This window comes from Molothrus ater, chromosome 3, assembly GCF_012460135.2.
Source record: "Molothrus ater isolate BHLD 08-10-18 breed brown headed cowbird chromosome 3, BPBGC_Mater_1.1, whole genome shotgun sequence".
NCBI lineage: Eukaryota > Metazoa > Chordata > Aves > Passeriformes > Icteridae > Molothrus > Molothrus ater.
Genome location: NC_050480.2, coordinates 98321493 through 98343282, shown reverse-complemented (window position 1 = coordinate 98343282; position 21790 = coordinate 98321493). Strand labels below are relative to the sequence as shown.

The 21790-nt window shown below is 35.8% G+C and overlaps 1 protein-coding gene across 1 annotated transcript in view; it reads right to left on the bottom strand.

The window, feature by feature from the left end:
* Window positions 1-21790, bottom strand: part of EYS (eyes shut homolog) — a 797164-nt gene that overhangs the window by 522308 nt on the left and 253066 nt on the right. Inside the window, exon 21 of the mRNA XM_054514337.1 lies at window positions 7155-7276. Coding sequence (XP_054370312.1) covers window positions 7155-7276 — 122 coding nt within the window. The remainder of the gene's footprint in view (window positions 1-7154; window positions 7277-21790) is intronic.

The following is a 21790-nucleotide window of genomic DNA, read 5'->3' as shown; positions in this document are numbered from 1 at the left end:
TCATCATGTTTTGTCTATGAGGGTGTTATGGTAGCGTCTGAAGTCTTGCTAAGGTCAAGTGAAACAGTCCTCTCATTATCTGTCAAGCCAGCCATCTCATTGAATGCTATCATCAGGACAGCTTTCCCCTTTGTGCAAACATTGCCCTTAGCACCTTCTTTTCCATCATGTGTATGGAAACAATTTCAAGGGTTATTTGCTCCATCATCTTTCCAGGGACCGGGGTAAGGTTAACTTGTCCACAGTTGCCCAGATTCTCCTTCTTGCCTTTCTTGAAAGTAAGTAATTTTTTCCATTCCTAGCCTTCTTTTTTTCTTCCTTTTTCCATTCCATTCTCTGACATATTTCCATAACCTTCCTTCCGATCCTTAAAAACCTTGTCACCAAGATTCTTTAGAGATAATCAAGAGTGGCCTCACAAGGTCTTGAGCCATTACCCTCAGGACTCAGGATATCTCCTATCAGGAGCCTGCAGCTGAGAGTCTCCAGCGTTTGCCATCACTCATCCTTCCTTCTGGTGCTGCCTTGTGACTCAGGTTAAGCCGATTGAGATGCTTCACTGGACAGAGCTTCTAGTTCATGCTCTGGTACTACGTCACTGAGCCTACTCTGTAGTGGCAGAGCTCAGATAGGACAGGAACCCTCATCCTGCTGTCAAGGTTACAAGCTCCTAGCCTTCATTGTAAATGAAGCCTCCATTTCCAAAATCATATGCAAAGGCTCTTCCTGGTTCTCCTTCACTATGTCAGGGAGTTCAGGTTCTTGGAATTGTAGGGTCTTGGAGAGTATGATATTGTCCACATCTCAGCTTCACAGAGCGCTCTCTGCCTCCTGAAGCTTCTTTACTTGGCAACACAGATCGTCCTCCAGCATACAAGGGCTTCCTCCCTTGTATGCTGGACAAGGCAAGGACACTATCTTCTGATTCCCAGCCTCAAGAAGAGGTTCCAGATATTTCTGCAGCTCCAGACCTACAGAACTGCATCCTCCCTGAGGAGCTCAGACTGGTTTGAAGTCTCTGTTGGGCTGATCTAGTTACTCCTGTGGATGGTCAGTGACAGTGCCCTGCAGCACCTCACTACCTAAGTACACAGTGTCCTCAGTGGAATTTCTGGCCTCTTTTACACTGTTGGCTGTGCTCTGGACTTGGCAGTCACATACACTTTTTCTAGCATTTGCTGAAAGCATGCTTGGCTGTCCTTAATGTGGAGTCAGCTGGAAACAAAGAGCTTCAAGTCCCCATAAATCAAGGAAAGTTGGCAACAAAGCTTGTGGGACACTGCTGCAGCTTGTTAGCAGTCACAGCCTTCTGTAGCTATCCCTTCTGGGGAGCACCAGGCACCCTGAAGCTCTTCAAAGTTTCACAGTAGTCCTCTGATGACCCCAGGGGTTCCCAGGAAGCTTAGCACATCACAAGCTAGAGCCCATAAACTACTGTGCAAACTGCTTTATTTTTAGCTCTGCTCATGTATTATTAGTACATTATTTGCAATGGAAGTGTTTAACTGCCCTACAGCAATGATAAATTTGAGTAACTTATATTGCATTTCATATACTCTCAAAGCTTTGCTTGAGGTACCTTATTTTAGAAGCTGGTTTAAACTACCTCCATTTAACCTGTGAGTTCATCGAATGATCATTTTGTGTCTCTGGGTGTTTGTAAACAAAATACATTAAAAATTATTCAAAATCTATCACCTAATGATTAAATATACGAGGTGGAACAATGCTACTGTTCAGGAAGAAAAAGTTGATAAGCTAATTTTGGAGGGGGAGAGATATTTTCCAGGTACTCACTGTGTTTTGTTTCAAATTTTAATGTTTCATAGGGATTTTGAACAAAAATGTTCTTGTTCTTTGAGAAGATTGTTGAATTATGGCTAAAATATGCCCTAAGGAGTGCAGAATGTCAATGACTGTTAGATAATGATGAGGTGGCACAGCAATATTTTCTTTTTTTGCTAAAGGCAATAGAAACCCTAAAGCTCATTTCACTGCAGTATAACAAGAAGCACACTACACATTTCGAGTTGTTAGCAGTATTACCAGAGAAGAGCTATAAAACACTTGCTATCTGTAGAGGAAACACTTGTTTATGCTTTCACACATTTCTTTAGTGAATTCATTAGTAAATTTCCTGATTGTCCATATAAATCTTTTAAAGATGATTTCGAGTAAGAAATATGTACATAACTTGGCACTAGGATGATGGAAAAAGCCCTACAAATCTGAATGAAAGATAAGTCAGAAGTGCAACAGACAAATGTTTTGGTAAATGTCTCTATAGCAAGAGAGGAGGAGTTGGCCAAAGAACCCTGAAGAAATGACACATAAGAGCTGCTGCTTGCAATAAGATACTTAAGCATTTGGCATCTGGGATCATTGAATAACAAGGTGATACCCATCTATGGGAAAAGCTGCTTCTTGCTTTTGGGGGCAAAAAAATTTAGGAAGTGTATAGCAGTAGTTCAAAGGAATGTGAGTAAAAACAGAAGGCACACTGAACACAGCATTAAAATTATAATCATATCATGACTTCCTTTAGAATTCCATGATAGTTTAGAACTCATTCATTTAGAGATGAACATATCTTTAAAATGCACTGTGTAAATAGGCATGCTTTTACTTATAGATCTTTCAGATATTTACACATCCCAAACTTAGGAATCACCTGCTTCCACAACCCAAAATAAATTCTTTCCAGAAGTGGAAAAAGAAGCAAAACAGTATGCTAATTTTCTGTAACAGTATTGTAATTTAAGTATGCATGAGACTGAATAAATCCTAATGACTTAAAACTGGTCTTTTTTTTGAGAGCTTAGCACAGGTTACACTAACAGAAAATGATGTTATTATTCTGAAAAGATGTGGCTTAAAATGTTAAGTAGTAAAGAGGGAAGCAACAGGGCAAGATGTTGTACTTGGAAATGTACTGAGAAAGTAACAACAAGGAGGCAGGATAAGTCTAACTCTGGTTGACAGCATGGTTATCCAAATTGTCAGCTGGCATAAATCATTATCTAAGTAAAGACAAAGAAGGATGATCATGGTATGGTTACTAATTGAAGAAGCATTGCTAAAGAAGACTAGCACAGTTTGAGATGAGTTCTGAAATCATGCAAAATAGCCTCTTCTATGAGCACAAATTATTCTTTCAGCTGGAATCCAAAGGAAGATAGGAAAACTATGGCCTCCTACAGGACAGGATAAAGTACAGAAGAGTTTAAATGGAGAGAATTTAAATACAGACAATTGTTTTTGCACACATTAGCAGTAATTTCTCAGAAGTGCTTAAGGAACTTAAGCCTCAAATTTTAAGGTGACGTTGGCAGTTACAAACTTTTGTCCTTGAAGAATTTATTGGGAAGGAGAGCTTTCAGTATTTTATAATACAGCCAGGTTTATGATATCCATAACTGTGAAGGGGTAAATGGAGGCCTGTAGTATTTTCCTTATTGCATGTTTTCTTACATCTTATTGCACAAACAGGATGTAAGAAAACATGCAACAAGGAAAATATCAAGGATAAGAATGAACAGGCAGGAAAAATGTCTATTTCCAAATCAAAACAAACAAACAAAAAACCAAACAAAATAGCAAGGGGTCTTGATTGCAAAAATAAAATATCAAGAATGGATAAGATAGCATGAAGAATTGACTTCAGTTTACACTGAGATAATAAAAAGGTGTCTTAGTGGATGGATTCAAGTGCTGACAAGGATAACATTTCTGTACTCAACTGAAGCAAACACTGAATCTTTCATAAAACACAAAAGATAGATAAATTACATAAGAAAATATACTTAGGTAGGTCTAATTTCCTGTTTAGTCTGGAGAAGTATATTTGCATGTCATAAACAGAAAAACAGCAGCAAGGCACCATTTTATTCTTTATAAAAAACTTAACAACAAGAATTGACAAAATGAATTTGTGGATTCTAATGTGAATATACAGAAAGAACTGAGTACTTTGGAAAGACACTTGATTCATTCTCCAAGTTCTAATATCGTAATTATTATAGCCAAGTTACAAACTATTCTAAATTATTAGAAACTCCAGGTCATTCATAAAATTATGTTGCCTGTTATTTAGCAAGAGAGTTGAAAAGATTTTCACTCAAAAGTTGGTAACAGCAAAGGAGACACAGGGGCTTTAATTAGGGTTTAATTAGGGCTAAACCTCAGAATTATCAATACAATAGAGGAGAAATAAGGAATTCAGCTGATACTAGATGAATCTGTCCATAAATGTTCAGAGACATAGTTTGAGATTTCATGTTATCATGAGAATTAAAATCACATGGCTCTGGAAATATATGCATGAAATATATGTATGAATTTTTTCTAAATTAATTTATTTGCCATGTGTCATGAGCCAAACTGAAAACTGAGAAGGAAAAAAAGATATTTCTCATTTTATCATCTGAACATAAATTAAGTCAAGTGAAAGGGGACATATTAAAAGCTATTCACATCCAACAATTCAAGCTTGACTACTGGTTCAGAATCTTTCTTATCTGATTTTTTAAAAATGAAAATATGCATCTGAGAAGGCCTTATTTTCCTTTTTTTTTCCTATTGGGATGTGATTTACTTTTCTGTGATGGAATCCATAAAGAAAGATACTCGTGTGACAGATTTGTTGATACTTCAGTTTTGCCAGATGGTTTTCATTTCAAGATTTAACAATGAATAGCCCCAGATAAAGAAAATCAACTCCAAAGTGAAGTTTTAAATTAGTAATTATGTTTTGAATAATTATTTTTTTATCACACATTTGAATTTGGTAGGAAAATGTGTCGTTTTTCATTATATTCACTTTCTTTGTATACAAAAAATATTTTTAAGCTGTTGCACAATAAATTACTTAGTTTTTAAGTAACTGATGTTCTCAGCTGGACTTGCAAATATTTACGGAAAAGTAAACTAATGAAGATTATCAAGGCATAAAAGGAAGCTAAATTTATTATCCCTTACATTAATTTAAGTTGTAAGGGGTATCCAGTACCAGTCATGGTGTGGCAAATTTCAGAGAAATTCAGAATATTCTGAGTATTGCTGTCAGCAGCTCAACTTACAGCAGGAAAATAAACAGTGCCAAAACATGGCCAGAGGAAAGAAAACTTCATTGCCTATCACTGATGTATTCTCAGATCACTTGCTGGCCTGACTTTGATCCAGACTAATGCCTGTCCAAAACAATGCCTGGGCACAGATCAAGAACTGCAATGATCTTTTCTGTTAGGCAACTATAATCCAGTTATCCTATTTTAAAAACTACATTTAAGTTTAAAGGCATGACTGGATTTCCTCAGGTTCAGGTACCAGTTACTGCCAATGCTTACCTTCCATAACAGAAACACTTTGCCTTGTTGTTGTAGCTTTTAAGAGAAAAGTATTAGTAAAGGCAAAAAGAAAAAACAAAAAAAACAACACACTTTTAAAATTAAGAGTAATCATGATCTTTTAACATGTCTGAATACAAACAAGGACAGCTCTAATGATTGAAATGAAATTGCTTTATAGTATAAAAATAAAACATTGAGCTATACTGATTGTCCTTGGTATTGCCAAGTCTCAGAGTCATTTTCAGCTCCAGGTATCTTTGAGGATGTCGTTTTGTTTGGTGTAACCTGCCCCTTTTATATGATGATTCAATGGTATGTGTAATTTTCCTGTTCTGTTATGTCAACTAGGACAAATAGCTCTGAGAAAAAATATGCCTGGTGCTTACACTTCAAACCAATTTTCTTGTCAATATTTTCTGTAACAGTTCTGTATTTGCAAAATCCAGAAAAGTACTTCTTGAGCATATTTATTCTCAATAAAAAATAGGAAGTCCTTGGATTTGTGCCTAAGTAGTTGACCCAGCTAGGAGTAAAATCAGAAGAAGCCCTGTTACCTTCCGCGATACATATAATGCTTTCTGGCTGGAAAAATTGGGAAAATGAAAGGACAGGTAAGGATTCATGGCTGCAAAAGATCCATTCACCTAGAATTGTTCTTGAAGGTGGTAGACTACAAAGAACTAAAAATATCAGAAAAATAAGAACCACAACAGTTAAAATATTTCACATTTTTTTTTACATTCCATCAGGCTTTAAAAAGTGGAAAAATAGCAATTAAAGAGATTTTAACAGGTTTTCTTAACATTGCTATACTTTCTGTTATTAGAATAAAAATATTTTACCAAACTAAGAAATTTTATACCACATAAAAATATCGCTCTAAGATATCACAAATAATTTTGGTTAAGTTCTGAACAAAAAATACTTAAATATATATATATATATATATATATATATATATATATACACACAATGTTATTTGACTTAGTTATAATTAGCTATTTGGGAAATCATTTCTCCATTGTCAGCTGTGGTTAGTTTCCTTTCTGATTATTGTCTGTATTACCAGGAATATAATCCCTGTACAACAGCTAGACTGTGTACCACGGACAGTTATTACACTCAGCTGTATATGCAGCCTCATCAGTGTCCATTAAGAATTTACAGGACTCTTGTAGTATTGACATCATAATATAGACAAACCCTGGCTTCATGGAGCAGAAACTGATTACTGGATTGTTTATGGGATCTTAATCCTCATGCTACTGAAATAAAATAATTTTTGAACCATAAATGCATGCATGAAATAAAGATTAGGGTTTAAATTAAAAAATAGGGTTAGCATCACATCTCATTCTTTGTCTGAGGGGATATAAATTTTAGTTAAATTACTCTTTTGTTGGTATTTTAAGCCACAAGGTGGCAGCAATGATACAACCTCCTCATCCAACTGCCCACTACCACTGCTTTTACTCTTTAAATCATCTCTTTTGTTTATACGGCAAATATGACAGAAAGAGAAACTATATTTTCTTTGACAAAATTAATTTCCAAACTTAGTTAATAAATATTTTTTAAGTAATACTTTTTTCTTTTCCTTTTTTTATTTTTAATTTTACATATACCATTTAGTATATCTGCTGGCTTCGCATGAAAGAACAGTGAAGCACTATGTCCATGACACAAGTCCTTTGCCCATTTGTGTAATAACTTTTCCTTCCCAATCTGGGAAACAAAATAATGGCTGGATACAGAAGCCTGTCCTTCCTGGAACACAATCATATAGTGAGGAAGTGCAACACTTACCGATAGCTGTTGAAAAGGTCCATGCAGGTGCCATTGTTTCTACAAGGCTCTGAATTGCATTCATTTGATTCTTTTTCACAAAATCTTCCTTCCCATCCAGGCAAGCAATCACACTGGTATCTCTGTAATACATTTAGTAAAATAAACAATCTGTTACTCTTTGTATTTTAATGCAATTACGAAAGTATTATTACTAGTTGTTGGAAGACATTAACAGACAGCAAAACAACTTTTGGAGTTTTTTAAAACCTGAGTACATAAATAAATTGCCACAGCATGAGGGTGAAATGTGTAATATATGAGCATTGTGGCATCTACAGGTGTTTAGAGACTGCAAATAACTAGATTTTTTATTATTGAAATTTGGAAACAGAGACAATTACGTTTCAAAGATATATGGACTATGATCTTCATACAAAAAGCAAAGGGGATTTATTTAATAATATACTTTAAAAAATATAATAAATTAAGGGTCAGAACTCTGAAAGGAGTCCAGATTGAACAGTTGACTCAGATCTTTCTGTAATGATACTCTTACACACTCTCCTGACCAATTAAAAGCCTGAAATATTTTATTGGAGCAAAGATAACAAAAAAAGAAAGAAAATAACAATTTAAAGTTACACTCAGTATGATTGTCCTGGAGTGTGGAACAGCTCCACTGATACCAGTACTTCAAATGAAGTTATTTATATGTATATTCTATCATATCTGGTCAAATCAATTTTTGCACCAACCAACTTGTACGTAGTATATTTGTGATTTATATTTTCTCAAGCTGCATTCTGCTTGTTTTGTGCTGACGTTGATGAACATTGCTGCTATGTTTGTTTGGGACACACCCATGATTTCCGTGACATGGATGTTCTAAATTCACTGAGAAAAACTCTAAAAGTCAGGAAATACAATGAAAGAGTATCTTTGTATGTTAAGATAGGGCATGGAACATGGGCAGATAAAACCAAGTTTTGTGGGAATGTTGGTCTGCTGAAGGATAAGGAAGGCTTTTCAGAGGGATCTGGACAGGTTGGATCAATGGGCCAAGACCAGTTGTGTGAGGTTCAACAAGGCCAAGTGTTGGTTCCTGCCCTTGGGCCCAGGCAGTGCCATGGGCTGGGGTAAGAGTGACTGGAAAGCTGCCCTATGGAAAAGGACCTGTGGGGGGTGGTTGACAGCAACTGAACATTACCAGTGTGCCCAGGTGGCCAAGAAGGCTGGTGGCATCCTGGCCTGTATCAGCAATAGTGTGGCCAGCAGGACCAGGACAGGGATTGTCACTCTGTACTCAGCAGTGGTGAGGCCACACCTGGAGTGCTGTATCCAGTTCTGGGTCCCTCACTACATGAAGAATATTGAGGTGCTAGACTGATTCCAGAGAGGGACAACAAAGCTGGTGAAGGGTCTGGAAAATGAGTCCTAGAGGGACTGGATGAAGGAGCAGGGGTTGTTTGGTCTGCAGGAAAGGAGGCTAAGGGGAGACCTCATGCATCTCTACTACCATCTGAAAGGAGGTTGTAGCAAGATGGGGATCAGTCTCTTCTCCCTGGTAAGAAGTGACAAAACAAGAAGAAATGGCCTGAAGTTGCACCAGGGGAGGTTTAGGTTGTATACTAGGAAAAATTTATTCACTGAAAGAATAGTCAAGCTTTGGAACAGAGTGCTTTGGGAAGTGGTTGAGTTACCATCTTGTAAGTGTTCAAAAAACATGTGGATGTGGCACTTGGGGACATGGTTTGGTGGTGAACATGGCGGTGCTACATTGACAGTTGGACTTGGTGATCTTAGAGTTTTTCCAATATTAATAACTTTATGATAGGAGACTAAAGGAGACTTGTGCTAAAGAAAGAAAAAACCATACATTTGAGACAAATTACATTACTAGTCCACAGGCTGGTGTTTCCTATTACATATTGACCCCGAGATTAGCTCAGTTGTTTACAACATGGATTCCCATAAGGGAATAGAACCTTGGTGCTAATAACACCAAGGTTCTATTCCCATATGGGATATTAGCTTTGGAGTTGGATTTGATGATCGTTGTATGCCCCTTTCAACTCAGAATATTCTGTGATCTGTGATAATAGCCATACCCAAATATCTCAGTTCTCTGCATATTTATCTGTGTCAAATGGGAAAAAAATGGGCACTACTAATCCATACCCATGAGTAACCATCAAACACTTAAAAATTGTTCTATTGTCAGGTTAGGTTTTCACTAGGAATGTGAGATAACAACTTGTTTCCAAAAAACTCTTCAAGAAATGGATTACAAAATGAGAAGTGAAAGGAGGCTTGCCAACAGTTTTGTTTAGAAAGCAGCAGTATTTTTTCTAGTCACACTAAAATTATCTGTCAATCAGATGCTGAAATTCTGTTCTTTGCAGATTTCTCATTACATGAGGATTGTCACATCAAGCACAAAACCTCACTCACATTTATGTATATCATGCATATGTGCAGAAAAAACTAAAAATTCTTACACAATATTTCATCTCTCAGTAGTTTTTCAGTAGTTGAAAGTGTAGTGTTACAATAAAAAATATGTAAGCAGATAAAAAGGTTTTTTACAGATACAAGTCTTTACAGAGAAGGATCTGAGAGATCTGGTGGACACCCAGTTGGACAAGAGTCAGCAATATGCCCTGGTGGCCAAAAAGAACAAGAGCATCCTGGGCTGCATTGGGAGGAATGCTGTCAGCAGGTTGAGAGAGGTGATCCTTCCCTCTACTCAGTCCTGGTGAGGCCCCACCTTAAGTGCCGTGTCAGTTGTGCCTGCGCAGCACAAGAGAGATACGGAGCTACTGCAAAGAGTCCAGCCAGTAACATTTCTAAGAGGTTACACAGTCTCTCAGATGAGAAAAGGCTGAGAGAGCTGGGATGGCAGTCAGGGCACAGCTCACACCAACAACATAAAACGACAAGAAGCTGCATAATAGAAAGCATATGGGCGATCAAGCAAGAGACTGAAGGAATAGGATTTGATACCTCTTTATATGTTGTTCCCCTTTATTTACTGTAACTATGTATTACTATCCATTGGAGACAGATTAAAATAAATGGCACCTTTAAGTTCCTGCAAGTTGCCTTTTGTTTGTCCTCTAAAGAACACAATACATGCAACAATAACACTATAGTTATTCCTTGTACATAGCTCTTGCTTGTACAATATGTACCACAGTTTGCTAAAGAAGAGTGGATTTTACCAGCTAGGGTAAAAAAATTTCTGATCCCTTGCACACATATCTAGAACCACATATGCATGTGAGCATGTCTTAATGCAAGTTACATGTGTGCTGTAAGAAAGCGCCATTTAAGAGCAATTGCATATTTCCCCTTCCCAAAACTGTAAATGAAGAAATAATCATTTTCTTAAGCCCTAGTCAATGTTACTTCACTAGGAAATGACAGCTGAACATCTGGTAAACAGAAACTGCAATGAAAAATGTTCATTACACACAACAAAGATCTAAATTATGAACAAGTCAAGCCTGTCCTGTGTATATCTAGGTTGATAGATATTTTTATCATACAGAATATACTCCAGATATGTTTTCCATGTCTAGAGAATAATACTGAATTAATTTAATTTTTAAAGATACCCATGGAGTTGGAGAATTTTTGGGAGGATTTTAAAGTTTTAATTCACAGAAAGAACAAAAAATACCTCATCTGGAGACAGAAACACACAAAAGGAAACATAGAAACATCCATTTGTTCTGTGTTCCAAATTATTCTGCCAGACCATTTCTTGGGATGCAACCCTTTATCCATTAAGGCCAAACAAGATAAACCTATTGTATGACTACTTATCATTGACACAAAATTGGAGATGTACTCCAGCCTCTATGGAAAAGTCATCACAAAACTCTTGTCTGTCGGAATCAGGGCTTTTTTTCCTACAGAAAACCTTCATGACACTTCATTTTGTTTGTGCTAACAGCAGTTCATTTAACCTTGTGAAATAAATGTGAACATAAAAATGTAAGCATCTGTGAAATCATATTTGCAATTGCTCTAAACCATATTGAGATCCTTACCATATTTATGCAGCCTTTTTTAATTTAAGGGTCTTTTCTGAGTTGTAGTAGTAAAGGGCTTTACTTTTAAGTTATTATTGATTTAACTATTTATGTAATCATACATATTAACTGACAAAATTAGATTGCTATTTGTCATTATGGCATTGTTTTCATTGTGCAAGTCTATTTGCATTTATTTCCTAAATAAGCAAGCTTGTTTAAAAACAAAATAGAACAAAAAGAAAACCAAGGTATCTGTTCATCTTCATTTGGTTTAACACTTACTTTTATTTTTACTGTAGAAGTCTGAGCTAAAACCAGACCTATGCCAAGTGAAGTCCCAGCAAATACACTACTTTTCTGATAATGAATTATTTACCTTTTCTTCACAGGTTGTGGGAAGAGTGAATGTATTAACCGTGCTGCTCCACAAATTAAGGAAATTTGACTTCTGACACAAAGAAAATCTGCAATTAGCTCTGTTGTTGCTGCTCTAAAAGACATACATGGCTTGCTCTAATATTAGTTAATAGCGCTGTAATAATCAGATTGTTTAACTCACAGCAAAGAAACACCTCTGGGGCTGAGTGTCATGAGGTTTGCTATATGGTTATTAATACTGATGTTAATTGGAAGAACGACTATAATAGGTGATACAAAAGAATAAGGTGGGAAAAAGTGTGAAGCATGGATTCAGAAGCAATGAAAAATTACAATTAAAAATATAATTTCTAAACAGTAATACAAGTGATAGGTTCTGATAAGACTACTATTTAAAAATCACCAAAATTTTTTACTGAATCTTATTATTAGAATCACTAACTGATGTATTTTTATCTATTACTTTATTAAAAAATAAGACTTTATTTTACTCTAGCTATGTAAGTTACAAAGCCTATGTGGTGTTTTGTATTAAGCACTTAACATTGTGAAATAGTAGGGTAAATAACTTAATATTAAGTACTAGCTATCGGCAGAAGTTGAGGTAGCATTAGGTAATGCTAGGTATTTTTAAAGACTTCTAAATTCTCAATTTTTATTTACATATCTTTTCCTATACAGTTATATCATAAAGATGCTGACCAGTATATTTATTTGTTCTTCCAAACCACTTATATCTTTTGTAACCTAAGTTACTGTAAATAAGATAACATCTGATATAAAGGATAAACCAGGTTTTCTTTAATTCAAATTTCAAGCAAGGCTTACAGGAGAAACAAGGAACATTTTTAATTTGCTCATCTCTCTAAGATTTTAAATAATGAATAAGTTAAATGACCAAGAAAGCATATTTAAAACAGCTGGTACAGGTAAAATTAGGTAAGTTGTAATGAGTTTTTGCTTTACATTATAATAATTATTTTATATTAAAAACATTTAATAAGTTTATGCAAAAAAGTAAGATTTTCATCATATTTGAATAGCACACCATTAGAAAAGAGAATCTTGCATTTTCATTCAGTGCAACTTCTGGCTTAAAATATGGCTGGCATCTAGACATGCTGTGTATTTATAACTCTAAATGAACTTCACTGTAATTTGTAACCACAAAGAAAATTATCTTAAATGGGAACACTTATTATTTGCACTGCCGGTCTCTATGCACAACCATTTTATAGAATGGTGCTTTGTTAAAAAAACCATAATTATTGCTGTATTGGATACTGATAAGTTTAAAATGACACTTTTTGTAAATGTATATTTTCGTGAAACTTTTGTTCTCTCCAAATTTAACCACAGCTAATGCTAGTAACTGCCCTCTCTTAAAATTATTTTAGATTTCATGTTACATTTAACATGCAAATAAATTCTGGCCTATACATTTAAAATTTAATCAATTATTTCCATCACTGCTCAAACAAGATAGACAGTTCTCAAAGTCCAGCGTAAATCTTGTTGGGGTTGGTTTTCTGTGTGGAGATTCACCCATAACATGCTGAGGCATGCAAACATGCAACATGGCTTTTACTAGTATTGACACAGATATTCCATTTGAGTATAGACAATGTTAAACATTATGTATGGATTATTTTTGGAGGAAAAAAAAGGAAAAATACTTAATAATAAATCCAAATCTCTGTGAATTTATGCTTTTAGTAAATTCAAAATGTTATTTTATGAGATGCTACAAGAAATCTGGACATAGAAAACCATAAAAGGTATTTAAGAACTATCATTAATAAAAACAAATGTTACAGTCGAAGTGTTTTAAAAGCTGTTGATATGAATAAGGAAAGATTTTTCTAAGGAAAGATGAAGGATTTTATGGAAAGAATAAGATTTGGTACTGGTCTTATCCATCAATAATTTTATGACAACAAACCAAAGTCAGTTGGAGACCTAATTAATAATAGGTGATAAGTCTTTTTTTTGTCTTTGCTTCCTGACTGCTGCCATTTATTCTCTTTATACCTTTCTTTTGTTTCTCTCCTAGAGAGCTTACTAGGAAATGTGCCAATCAAATCATCATCAACATGACAGGTGCTGAACAGTACAGGAAAACTAATGGAAAGCAACAGCCTTAGGTTGTTTGTGCAAAGTAAACCAAATAACTAATCCAGCTAGTGACAGACATTTGAGTATCAGCCTTTGGTCAATGTATCTGGGTTGATGTTTAGCTCAATTGTTCAATGACTAGAGAAAGGTCATGAACACATTCCTCTTAAACCAAAGTACTGACAGGAACTTGCCCCCCCTAAAAGCTTGTCCAAAGCTTTCAGTTTGCTGTTAGATCTCAGGTAACAGGAGAGCTGTGGGAATTAACTGTGATATTCCAAAGGAACAGTCCAAGTACTGAACAACAGAAATAACATCTTGCTTTTGAATTACAAACCTGGTGTTGCAGCTCGTAACTTTTTAAATAAAGTAAGAAAATGCAGAAGATCAACTACCGGTTTCCATAAAACAAAGCTATCTCCTCCCTTAACATAACAGCTCATTCAAATTCAGATCTTAAGTGTGCAACCAGTATCACATCAGTATACTTCAGTCACCACAAAGTGCCATTTTTGCCAACATCTGGCTCAAAAGTAGGGGAAAGTTGAAGAAACAGAGTGCTCCAAAAATACTTCAAACTAAATATCCTTAGAAGTACCCAGAGATTCAAAACATTATTTGATGTCAAGTCTCCTCTTTTGAAATTTCACTCATCCCTACTTTAAATTTATAGAACATTTCGTTATAATACATTACAGGAAAGTAATTTGGAAGAATGAGAACGTGTATCCCCACTCACCTGAATTTGCAACTCTTGTGGCTTGGCTGTGCTTGTTTTCAGAGATATGCCATCAATCTTTACTTTTTAAATTAGAGCAGTAAGCAGAGAAATTTAAAATATAGTGAAAACTTTCCCATGTATTTACCTCATACTTCTAGACATTTGCTAATGCCCAGGTAATGTGCATGTCTTTGTGAGACTTGCACTTTCTCTTTTGTGAGAAAGTTCAGCATCTTTTCTATCAAGAGTTTTGCCATTCTGAGCCCAGTGTCACAGCTCCTGGAAGGACATTGGGTACCTGGAACCAGACAGGTTGGGTTTCTCAAAACAGAAATTCCAGTGTCTCCAGATTCTGAGGCACTAGACACAGCCCAGTTTTCTAGAATTTACTCCAAGATAAAATGGAAAAATAGTGTTTCAGATGTTTGATACATGTTCTCTGTATTGGAAACTAAATCTCAGCGCTCTTGGTTCATACACTAAAAACTTGGATCAGTCTGTTTATCAGTGTTACCTACTGATAGCTGCATCCACAAATGGAAAATTCATAGCAGCTTCTGATTGCAAGGGAATTTCTGTAATACTTATGATCTCAGAATGGCTTGTTATAAGAATCAATACTTTCTGGGAAAAGCACAAATTGTGTCCAACAGTCTAATTTAGTTGTTGCATAACACAATTTAGAAATAAGTCACCAAAAGTCAAGTACAAGCACTCTTTTGAAATCCAAATTATTTAATTGAAAAATCAATGAGAGTCGAATTTAAGGTTTTTTCTTAAAACTATGCTTCACTTAAAAAATATAGAAATAGGTTGTCGGACAAGAAGTAAAAGAGATGCATTATATTTTCTCAAGGGTTGCCACCATTTTAAACATGCAGTTTCCTACAAGAAAAAGAGAGAGAGAGAGAGAAAAGGGAACTGTAAAAATAGAAACAAACTAGATAAACTGAGGGATAAGAGCATTACCAGCCCTCCTCATTTTTCTAAAACTATACCAGTCTCAGGTTTTCCCTCTCTGCTTTAGAATGTCTTTGTTGTACTTTGTCTTGAAAATCAGAACATGATTTTAACAGCACCAGCTCAAAATTTTAGTAATGTGTCTCTCCTTTTCCTGAAAATTACAGGTTAATTATAGATTTTTCAGCATACTAAAGGACTGTTAAGAAGAGACTTCCATTATGAAACATTTGTACAGATAGGAGAAAAGGGAATAGTATTCTTAGAATAAAATCCTAACTTAATACTTCACATTCAAATGTTAAGAGGTGTTTTCTCCTCTTTCTCTATTTTCTTAATACAGAGTTAAAATTAATTTTAGTATTATTTTGGATGAGGCAATAAAATATCAATCATTTGTGCAGTAATTTGACTATACTGTGAGCTTAGGGAAGTAATACTTTAAGAAATTATTACTTTGGATTTTATGGTTCAATCTGTATTTGGTATGGTAGAGGTTAACCACTCTTTACCTGTTAGCTCATATTTCATGTGAGAGAAAAAAAGACTTTTCTCTCTGATAGTAAGAAATTGAAAGACTTTTATTCTAATCTTGTAAGGCTGTAAAAATATTTAATCTTAGCTATAACTTTTTCTGTCTCATTTCCACTCCCTGGGAGAGCTTGATCTTATTAAGGGCAATCTTTAGCAATTTGCATTTTTCTGGCCTTCCTGGAGTTTCCCTCTTATTACTTTAATGAAGTTCTATTTCTGGATATTGAAGGTGCTTGCCTACAATACATCAGGAAGCCCACACTTTTTTAATGGTATTGCAAACACTGTACCCACTAGCCTTATTTATTAAATCTATTACAATTTATGATGGTGGTGCAAAGTCAGAGCTTTTCTTCATGCTTTGGATTTCAGCAGCATACTGATGGGATCAGCAACTCATCAATAAGCCGCACAAAAAGATAATTTGTGACTGACATTTTTATACAAATGTGATATATTATTTTTCTTTTCCTATTGGTGTGATTGCAATTTTGTCATTATTAGACACTGACCCTCTCTTTCTTTTTCTCCCCTCTCTCTTCTCTCTTCTCTCTTTCTCCCTCCTTCTCTGCACCCCTAAAGATGTAGCATGTTCTTCTATTCATGGAATTCCACCCAGGTCCTGGCAGGAACTGGATGAAGGGTGGGATTTGTGCAGCCATTGCAGCTAAGGGGATGATTCCGAAGGATATTATAAACCAACAGGATTAAAAAAAACCCCAAAAAACAAAACAAAACAAAGAAAACTGAAAAACAAACCCCAATTTTGAAGTGCAAACTTAATGGAAATGTGAGGAGACAGTGGTAGATCCCGGAGGGATAAACTGAATCAGAGAGATTTAAATAGGGGAAAGCATTAGAAAAATAGATAGGCAAGACAGATAGGAAATTGAAGATTCAGAGCAGCAAGAGCATGAAGGGATGTAAACTCTGACTAAACAATCTTTATTAGCCTTTTTAGATCTTAATCAAATCTGATTTTGATCATCTTCTGTTAATGGGTTAAAGTAAGAATTGAGGAATGCTGTGGATAAATGTGTTTCCTGCAGGCTGAGAGAAAAGGACTACAAGAGCACTGTGAGAACTGGATGTAGATCACCACAGGGTATTTTCTACCAGCCATCTCAGGCAGATAAATATATGACCATGGTTTGTCAAGACTTATATGCAAGATCCCTACTCTTCTTTTGTCATCTACAGTGTAATTTCTTTTTTTTTTTTTTTTGTCCTGAGGTACAACAATTCTATGTGAAATAATATTAAAATGCTAATATCTGAAAAATCAAAACACATACATGCATTTAAATATTAGAGAGCGTCCAAAGGAGGGCAAGGAAGATGGTGAAGGACCTTGAGCGGAAGCCTCACAAGGCGTGTCTGAGGTCACCTGGTTTTTCAGCCTGGAGAAGAGGAGACTGAAGGGAGACATCATCACAGTTACAACTTCTTCATGAGGGGAAGAGGAGGGGCAGACACTGATCCCTTCTCTGTGGTGACAGTGACAAGACCTGAGGGAATGGCCTGAAGTACTGTCAGGGAAGGTTTGGGCTGGACATTAGAAAAAGACTCTTTTCCCAGACAGTGGGGAGGCTGGAACTGGCTCCCCAGGGAAGCAGAGACAGCACTAAGTCTGACAGAGTTGAAGAAGTGTTTGGACAATGCTCTTGAGCACAGGGTGTGACTCTTTGGGACAGTGCTCTGCAATGCCAGGAGCTGGACTTGATGGTCCTTGTGGAGCCCTTTCAACTCAGCATGTTCTGTGATTCTGTAATTTACACCTCCATGTGGTCTAAAAAGAAGGAAATTAATTCTCCCAGTGCAGTCTCAAATAAAAGTTATCCAAAGAATACATTGCCAATAAATGTTATTCTCACAAATTACTTATTTTTCAGGAATTCCTCAACGTTTTTCACCATTTGCAAACATAATAACCAATGCCAGTGTCCTCTTTTTACAAAACTTTCGTATAAAGTGCTTGTTGAAACTCATTCCACTTGTTTGTAACTATATGGTTTCAAAATAATGTTTTGAAATAATGCCTTAAGTTTTAGCTTTTATATTTTGCAGATTCTGTGCTGCTTTAGTGTGTATTCTGAGCTTCATATTAAGGGATGGTAAGCTCTCTGAAGAGTCACAGAGTAGGGAGAAAATGAATTCCTTCTCTAGCTGGGTACCAAGGACAACCAATCCAAATTTCAGGTCCAAGAGCATAAAAAATGATGGATTGAAGAAAGATGAACAAGAGGGATGGGACTTCATGGGCTAAAGCTATACTTGAACAATTAACTCCAATATGCTAATAGACCAAGACTTATAAAAATGTGAGACCTCATGACCAATCTTCCATTTTGTGACCATTTTGGGTTCATCTTGGGTGTAGCCCTGGCTGGGCTCTTGTGCTGCCCAAGGTGTATCCATTAAGGCCTTTTAATAAATATCTTCTTTATTTTTTAACTCCATCTAGCCTCTGTTCTAGGTCAGCCTTCACAAGGCATCAGTTTCTGGTGGGAAATCAGACATCAGAATCAGAGAAAGAATGAGACAGAGGGGACCTTTCTGCATGTACAGCATAACTTTTCTTAAAATATTTTATTAAAGATATTAAGATACAAAAAAGCAAAGATTTACCTGTCTTCTAAATAAACAACATTTAAAATTCTTTTTACTTTTTATATATCTCACTAAATTATAAGGTTCAACTATTTCACTTTGACCATAAGCCCATAAAACTCTAAGATTTGGCCATAAAGCCCTAAGTTGAAGCGACAGCAAAAAATTCAATTTTTGATATTAAATCAATACTATTCTGGGTATAGGTGTTTTTTTTTTTTATTTTTCTTTTTCTTAACTTTAACAGAAAGCTTTAGTCTAATATTTTTTAAAGTGTAATATCAAGGTTAACTTAGTGGGAAAAAATTGAACCAGTTTCTTAGAACCAGTTGATTTACGAAGGAAGTGCATGGTAGTATAATTGTTAAAATACTAATGAAAATAAGTTATTTGTCTCTGATTAAATGGTTGTTTCTGAAAAGTGTATGAAAATGTAGAAAATATTACTGCTTTAAAACACTGAACATTAGAAGTTACTTTAAAAATAAAAATTATTTCAAGCATTGTCCCTGCTCTTTTTTCACTCACATAATATGTGCATGATGGAAAGATAATACAGCTGAAGAAAACACAGCAGAGCTCTCTAAAATTCTGTACATCTAGAAATCATGAGGTGATTGATAAGAAGTGCACCAGATCATCTTGCTGTTTTGGTATTTCATTAAGCATGCATACTCTGACCAGGAATAAAGAATATTTGTTTACTAATATATATGGAAAAAAACAGTACAATCAGTCTTCTGGATTAGCTGCCACAATTGTACTCAATAATAGATGAAGAAGGAGGTTTCAATTTTCTAAGACAAACAGGATGGTACTTATTGAGAATACAAACCCTTAATTCATAATGAATCGTCCATCTAAAGCATGAAGATGAGAAGCCAACTGGGACTTTTATGTTAAAAGGAAAAGGTAGGAAAATGTTTGGAATGACCATTCAATTAGAAAGAAATGTCAGCATAATAAAAAGTACTTAAGTAATGAAGCTGGTGAAGGGTCTGGAGCCAAATTCTCATGAGGACTGGTTGTTTATACTGAAGACATAAAGACTCAGGGGGACCTTATCACCCCCTGGCACTACCTGAAAGCACAGTTAACAATGGGGGAATGGGTATCTTCTCCTAAGTTACATGTGACAGGAAATGAGGAAATGGCCTCAGGTAGCATAAGGGAAGCTTTTGATGGGATTTTAGGGGAAAAAAAAATCATGGAAAAGGTTATCAAGCAGGGGAATAGGCTGTCTGGGGAGTAGCTGAGTCACAGTCCCTGGAGGTATTTAAAAGTTGTGTAGATGTGGCACTGAGGGTCATGGTAGAGGACTTGGCACAGCTGGATTAAGAGTTGGACTTGAAGTTGGAGGTTTCTACCGTAGCTGATTCTATGACTCTAGCCATGGCCTGGAGACATCCCAAAATACAATTTCTCAGTTGTAACCAGGTAATCATTGCTGTGACTTTTACATTTCTGGAGAATGATGTTTCCTTAGTGTCTTAGTTTGGATGAGATAGCTAATTTTCTTCCTAGTAACTGGTAGAGTGCTGTGTTTTGGATTCAGGATGAGAATAACATGCATGGCATTTTAGTTGTTGCTGAGCAGAGCTGACATTAAGTCAAGAACTTTTCAGCTTCTCATGCTCTCCTGCTACTGAGTAGGCTGGCGGGCACAAGGCTGTAAGAGGACACAGCTGACCCTGATTGACCAAAGGGCAGCTGTGATGCCATGCACAACATACAAAAATGGTGACAAACTGGCCAGGGGTCTACTGCTTGGGTAGTAGTGCAGGCCACAGGGCATCAGTTTGTTGGTGCTGAGCAACTGGTTTCATTTGCATCACTTATCTTCGTTGGATTTAACATCTCTTTCTCTCTTAATGATTTAACTTCAATCATTAAACTTTTCTCAGCCCCCAAGTTTTCATTCTTTTATCCCTCAAATTCTCTCCCCTGCCCCACCAAGATGTGGAGTGAGCAAGCAGCTCTCTCGTGCTTAATTGCTCTCTGGGGTTAAACCTTGACATAGAAATTAAATCTGCAGTGCATTTTCCTCTCAGCTACATGTTAGAGACAAAAAGAGATAACAAAGACATTGTGATATACCCTTGCTAAATAAAGGCTGTGTTTGATGTGTTCTGCTTATCTGACAGTTTAGAAACTAAAGGAAATTTTGGGGTTGAGAATCAACAGCATCATAAGAAAAAAATTATACATCTGACAGTAGCAATGAAATAATTGGGGCAATTCAAAAAAATTAAAAATTTAGACAACTATTGTAAGGAGGAGATATATTCAGTAAAGACAGGGGAGAAAAGCCTAAGACTGTAAAAGTCTGGATTTTCTTAGCATCCATGACATTCAAGACACTTTAACTGGATCAAAACTGGTTTTATATCAAACAACTATTGTGTATTAATTACCCAGTTTTAAAATCAATTTCTGAATATTTTTTTCCTGATATGCATTTATTTGAGTTTTTTTTTTGTCTAAACCCAAATTTAGTCTAAATTTCTATCATGCTAAGTAGGTGGGAGTGGAGATGGAGACTCCAGAAACTCCACCTAAATTGGTGGGGTCTTGGTGCACCTCTTGATTCATTCCTCTAATGCTGAAAGCCATGATTAGTATTACAATTTCTCCCCAGTCTTTTTTTTTTCTTTTTTTCTTTTCTTTTCTTTTTTTTTTTTTCAAAGGGATGTCTTTATTGCTAAAAATCACACTAAAAACTTGAAAAACTTGCTTCTTTTGTGCAGTTCCTTTCTCTCCCTTTGGTCAGTTACAATTCAGCATTACATAGAACAAACCTAAGATTCTTTTAATCTCTCTTAATGAAAGGCACACAGTTACTAATAGAAATAGTATAGATTTTTCTATTGACAAAGGTTTAGTGGAGAAAAACTGAGAGCCTGGAAGGTAGGAAAACAAACTGGGAACACAGCCAAAACCAACAGAAGTAATATAGAGCTGGGAACTTGGAAGCTACAGATGTACATAATGAAGGCTGAGGAGAAAGATCTGAGTTTCTACATGGCAGCAGGTACTGTGAGAAGGTGTACTTGGCCTACTGTTCATAATTACAGTTACTAATAAAGTTGACATATTTAAAGCATGTAAAAAACACTGTCTCAATTATTGTTCATTCCTCAAGCATGAAACAAGTATCACAACCTGACTAAAAAGCATATGTCCACAGCCAGAGGAAACTGGGAATGCTGCCTAGGTAATAAAATGAAAATGCCAGACTCTTTGATATGCCTTTTGTGTCTTTCCCCTATGGATACACATGCAGAATGTGCATTTTT